Below are 6316 nucleotides of genomic sequence, written 5' to 3'. Positions count from 1 at the left end.
GAAACCTTAACAATTGACCGAATAGTAAAGAATTTTGAGAAATAAGGGTTCCCCATGGCCAAAAGTTGGAAGACTGCACTACGCAAGGCCGTCACAAATACTATGGGACATTACACTAACCTTTTTATTTTTAGTTTTTAAACAAGTAACTTATGATCTCCAAGCCACTTGAAACAACTAAATTACCAGTAAATGCTGGTTTTAAATTAGTGAAATGTATGACTTGAGAAAAGTATGAGAGGAACAAACTGAAAGGCTCAAAATTATGGCTGCAATAATAGTTGGTTCAACGATAACTCTCATGGGAAAAAGAAGGGTGTAAAGGATAGTAGGCTCTGTGGAAACCTTGTCACGGAGATGCACGTAGGGTACTCAAGCGTTCATTCTGTGTGAATTTGCTCATCACGATCTCTTTCCCTATCCGTTATTAGTTGCCATAGTCAAAATGGGGGTGTGCGACTAATTCCCCGGGACATCCGCTACCTCCCACAAGCAAATAAGTACCAGGTAATTCTATCCATCAATGTTTGGACATATGGGAAAAATCACCTAGTGTTTGTAAATAGATTTGAACCCGAGACCTCATGCTCTCAACCCACTTCATTGACCACTAGGCCCCACCCTTGGGTACAAGTTGATGGATATGTTGTGTTTCAGCTTCATATTTTCTGGTTTGCAACAAGAAATTCATAACCTGCAGATTTGTATTAACCATCTATAGTTCGAGAGATTGTTACAATTTGTCATCTCAGTCACTTATGGCAGAACTACTCACTGTAAGATCAGAATTAAAATCTTTTCAGACTTGAGACAACTTCCGTCTCAAAAGAAAGAAGTCGTTACACTTGCATATTTAGCTTTCACTGTTGGAGTATTTTGCTCGAAATTGGCTGGAATGGGAAAGTACAGGAGTTTCAACAAGTTCAAAATAACAGAGTGTACGCAAATCTGATAATGTAGAAAGTGCAGATGGTGGTGTGGAAAAGCCAAATAGAACTTAGATGGCCAACTGAAAACATACCTGAAAGTTATTCGACAATAATGAACCAACTGTAAAACAACACTTCCTTAACTTCCCGCATTAGAAAGAAACACTAAAACCAAGTTCCTCAGAGTAATGTCAAAGTCGTACATTCTTCGTCACTGAGATATGTCCATGGTAGATCTGGCACACCCATGGGAAATTACTCTGGTGTTGCACCTCAATGAAGTTCATCAGTTCAGCAAAAACAGGAAGAAGTTTTTGATACATACTTTGTGTAAAACTTGAGATAATAGATACAAAGGACCTATTTTTTGATAAGGAATACAAGGAGACCTATCACCTAAGGCCTTTTACTTAAAGTCATTCTAACCAAAATTAGAGTCCCTGTGACAAAATAAAAAGAACTTACGATTTGAACCATAACTGCTTGGTCAAAAGCCAGGAATTTCTCCTGGCATGGGAGCTAATTCATTATTGCTGAACCTCTCCTCATCATAGAAGCAGGCATGAACAATCCTACCACCAAAAAATCGACCTTCAAGTTCGATAAGGGCTTTAGTTGCTTGTTCTGCTCTCTCAAATTGAACGAATATCCGAACGGCTTCCTCGTGAGGGAAATTTGCCTCTGTTATCTCAAATATTAAGACACGAGTTACGGTACCAAATTTAGTGCACTCTTCAGCCACCTCACCTTCTAGGTCATCATCAACCTCGCCAGGACCAACCTTCATAAGGAAAAAAAGGGAACAAAAAGAAAACAAAAAGAAAGGTCAGAGCAATAAAAAAACATGAGACCAGAGCATCTATCCACCATTCCCTACAGATGGGGCATTAGTTTCAATTATCTCAATTTCTTTTTTTTGCGTCTATTCTATTAGGCTGATCAAAATTCTCTCTCCCCCTCTCTCTATCCGTTCGCTACATGTACAAGTACTTTTTGGGTGGTAACAGAGGACATCCATCTAGAGGAAAGAAAGTTCAACGTTGAAGATATGAAGCTTGTGGAAAGCATAACCTCATGCGAGCCCACTTTTCATTAAATGGCAAAACTATGATTTTGATCCAAAATATTCCCCCACTAAAAACTAAGAGATCAAAAAGAAGATAATCCCACTCCTCCATTCAGTTGAGTTTACACTGTAAGAGTGTTACGATCATTCACATTTTGAAAAAGGCAACAAATTGGTCTATATTTTACTTTTTGGTTTATTAATGAAATATGAAACAGTTGTAACTGACTTTATCAAATGAAACAGTTGTAATTGAGTAATTCAGCTTTTTGTAAAACTATTATATGTTTGAAAAGTTAAAGTGGACACTATTTCGCCACGACCACTAAAGAAAGATGGACACTAAATTTGAAAGAAGAGTGGTATCACATAAGAGAAATAAGTCTTTAGTAAAAATAACAAAAAAACCAGTATAATCCCTCAAGTGGGGTCTGGAAACGGTAATGTGTACGCAGACCTTACCCCTACCTTGAAGGTGTTTCCGATAGACCCTCGGCTCAAGGAAAGATGACAAGAAAGCAGCAGCACAAGCATTAACAACAACAAGATAATAAGAAAACGAAGCGAAAGGAAGAACACGTAGAATAGTCTAATAGAAATCTAACAATAATAGAACACCACATTAACACTAATACTACTGGTATGGGAAAGGAAACCTCTCGAGTACCTACTAGCCTTCTACCTTAATTCTTGACCTCCACACCTTCCAATCAAGGGTCATATACTCAGTAAGCTGAAGTAACACCATATCCTGCCTAATCACTTCTTCTTAGCACTTCTTAGGCCTACCTTTACCTCTCCTTAAACCCACCAAGGCCAATCTCTCGCACCTCCTTACTGGGGCATCTGCGCTCCTCTTCACATGCCCAAATCATCTAAGTCTTGCTTCCCGTATCTTGTCCTCCACCGAAGCCACTCTCACCCTAGCCTGAATATCTTCACTCCTAATCTTATCAATCCTGGTATTATTTAGTCCGTGGGGAAAAGGAACGCTCCGCAAATCACAATATTTAGGCATTCCAAAGCACACTCCTTTGCTTTAATTCAAAGAGAAGTTGAAACAAATACACCATCATAACAGGATTGGGAGGCCCAATGTGCCAAAACAACTAAAAAATGTGTACACCAAAGGGCAATTTCTTCTTTTTTTACCCTGATCAAAAAAGAAATTGCCCTTTGGTGTACACATTTTTTAGTTGTTTTGGCGCAATAGGCCTCCAATCCTGTTATGATGAAGTATTTGTTTCAACATCCCTTTGAATTAAGCAAAGGGTATGGCATTACACAGCTCCAGTCACAAATATCGTCAACAACCACAACCAGAAGTACTAAATGTAGCTACCAAGGCAACTTCTGTACAATAGCTGTAACACAAATGCTTACATCTGCTGGCACTATGTAAACTCCAAGATGTGCATGATCCTCACAGAATGTTAGATTTCACTGCTATGTTACAGGATTCAATACTTTTGTATAGAGGCAGTTCACTTCTTTTATTTTTGCAGGAGGGACTGCCCACTTTGGGACATTCAATCACCAGCTTGGTGTCAGGATCTTTCTTCCATTAATAAAATATCTTGCTTACTGATCAAAAAAAGTTATGAAGAATAAATGGATGAAAAAGGGAGTTATAGGCAGAGGTTACATTTGACCCAAAGATATTTGAAAAAATAAGAATGAATTTAGACTTAAGAATAAAAGATATATATCAACATCATTACTTTAAGAAAGAACTATTACACATATTATGCAGCCCATTAACAAGATTATCCAACAACTGCACCTCAATCCCAAACAATTTGGGGTCGGCTATATAAATCCCCACTAACCATGTTCCCCATTTAAATTCATCTCCCAAAAACAAAGATTATTGTATACAGATAGAATACACTCAACGAAATGTAGCGGTCATTAACCCTCTTACAAGGGAAATATTCAATCCCAAAGGAGAGGGGGTAGGGTAACTAATGCACTCTTAGTTCCAACCTCGGACCTTATTGCCACCACCCTCGCCCCACCACATAGCATGCACTGCACCCCATTGCATCTTCCCCTCACTCCACATGATTCTTTTTACTAAATTTGGTTGTATACCTCTCAGTTTTGCTTTAAAGACGTAAACCCATTAATCAAACAATTGATAAAATATATCCAATGCATCCAAAATTATTCAGATATAATTCACCTTAATTCTCGCATTGCAACCAAATCCACCAGCTCCAGCATTGGGATCCTTCCTAAAATAATCCTATCACTACTTCCTACATGTCCACAAACCTAACGTCCCATATAAGGTAGGCAAGTTTGAGTCAAGCTAACCCCTTGGTCCATTCACTAAAAGAGAGAGAGTGTGTGTGCGCGCGCGCATGTGTGACTTCCCCAATGAGCAGAAAAACTTATCGGATTTTGAATCTAGAGTGCAGTGGAGAAATACTTAGAATCACATGTTGTACCTTCTTTAATGAAGATATTGGTACTTGCGAACACGAAATGTGACCTTAAGGAAGAAAAGAGGTTCTATCTAGAACAAGCGGAATCCCCTTAGTGTAACGTGAAAGTATTCAGAAGAAAACATAATTCAATTGAATCAAAATGCAAGGAGAAATCATGGTGCATCTGGGCCCAATATGTACTTGAATTGCCAAAACAAAGACAAAATTCCACTCATTGAACAAAACTACACAAGAATGATGTGTTAATTCATTTGGATATTGCACTTAGCTGATGCATGAATGCATATACCCAAAATAGTCATTATTTATCATGGCTGACAATTTCCTTAACTCAACTCACATAGCACAGCCTAAGAGAGAAGATTGAATGATGAATGATGTTCTATTTTGCTTCTTCTCTTTCTTAACCAAAGTCAAGAGTTCCATAGTCTCTTTTCTTTCACGATAAAGCACAGAAGCCATCAAGTCCTCGGAGAAAACAACTTTGATTCATTAATACACCGAGCCCCTGAAACTACTTGCACTATAGAGCCTAAAACTAAACCAAGTCCTTGGAAAGGAATGACGCGCAACTTAACTTTATGAAAGCAACTATTCTAGCAAGAAACCATCTTACTTCATGCAGCTAAACAAGCTCATGCAATAAAAATCCACAATCAAACATAATAAACAAATAATAGTGAGCCTTAACAATCCATACCATATTCTTGAGCAGTACAACCCTTGTTGGAGGCATATTAAAATTCACACTCTTCACCTTCTTTTCAGGTTGCTGTTGTTGTTGTTGCTGCTGCTTTGCTTCACTAGCCACTATAACTCCACCTCTCTTATCCGTCTTTTTAGCCATCAATGGAGTTGTAATACCCTGTTCTAGCTTCCCAAGTCCCTGACCTTCCTTCCACCCCATCTTAGCCATCATCCTTTGTGCAGCTGTCATTTTTCCCTCAGCTCCCAATCCCAAACCCCCACTCTCTGATCTCCCGATACTAAACTCATTCCCCGGTGGTGGCGAAGGCGACCGTGGCGGAGGAGCACCACTGACTCCTCCACCACCACTCATTGCCGCCCTCCGCCGCCACGCCTCCTCCCCTGAAATGTTCAATTCTCTCTCTTTCTCTCTCTTCTCCTTCTCCTCCCTCTCCCTCTCCCTCTCCCTCCTCTCCCTCTCTTCTAATTCCCTCCTCACCTCAGCCTCCATTTGCTTCCTCTTCTTCTCCCTCCTATACTCTTCGTAATCGTTGGGCCGGGCCGGGTCGTATTCTTCTAATACGGAGCTTGTAACAGCCACTAGGGCAGGTTGGAAAGACGACGTTGCGGAGAGGGTGGGGTTAGGGTTAGGGTTAGTGTTCTCGTCGAGGGGGGTGGGTTTAGGAGCTGCTAATAATGAAGGCTGGGGTTTGGGTTTGGGCTGAGGTCGGAGAAGGGTTTGGGTTGGGGCGAAGGTTTTCCGGAGAGCTGGTGGGGCCATCTTAGTGCTGCTAGACCATACATTAGCGGTGGTGCTGTTGCTGGGCTTGTCGTCATCGCCGGAGGACGACGGCGGTGGGAGATCGCCATACAAGCCGCCGAGCATTGTGATCGGAGATTCTAGATTGACGCCGATGAGGTGGAAAATAAGGGGTTTAATTGGGTGGAAGTTGGGATTTTGATATACTAAAGGATCTCTGTGAAAAAGTTAAATTTGGAACCATGAAAGTTGTATGATATGGCATTTCACTCCTTATCCTTTTGCAATCTAATAGTTTGGTCCCCAATGTTTCATTGTGTTATTTTTAAAAAACAATCAAATTAGGAATTGGATATTTAAATTGTGTCAATTATTACATCATTAATAGTAGGAATAGTGTATCTAACTAATAGCATGTTTG

The 6316-nt window shown here is 40.1% G+C and overlaps 1 protein-coding gene across 1 annotated transcript; it reads right to left on the bottom strand.

Annotated features, from left to right (window-relative positions):
- Positions 1 to 1139: 1139 nt before the first annotated feature.
- LOC107813967 (DNA-damage-repair/toleration protein 111) lies at positions 1140 to 6091 on the bottom strand. Its single transcript, XM_016639288.2, has 2 exons — positions 5149 to 6091; positions 1140 to 1710 (listed from the first exon to the last, which is right to left on the bottom strand). Exons 1-2 carry the CDS (start codon positions 6019 to 6021, stop codon positions 1417 to 1419), a joined length of 1167 nt encoding a protein of 388 aa, XP_016494774.1. The 5' UTR covers positions 6022 to 6091; the 3' UTR covers positions 1140 to 1416.
- Between the last annotated feature and the right edge of the window lie 225 nt (positions 6092 to 6316).

Source organism: Nicotiana tabacum, chromosome 3, assembly GCF_000715075.1.
Source record: "Nicotiana tabacum cultivar K326 chromosome 3, ASM71507v2, whole genome shotgun sequence".
Classification (NCBI taxonomy): domain Eukaryota; kingdom Viridiplantae; phylum Streptophyta; class Magnoliopsida; order Solanales; family Solanaceae; genus Nicotiana; species Nicotiana tabacum.
This window is presented reverse-complemented; position numbering and strand designations above follow the sequence as displayed.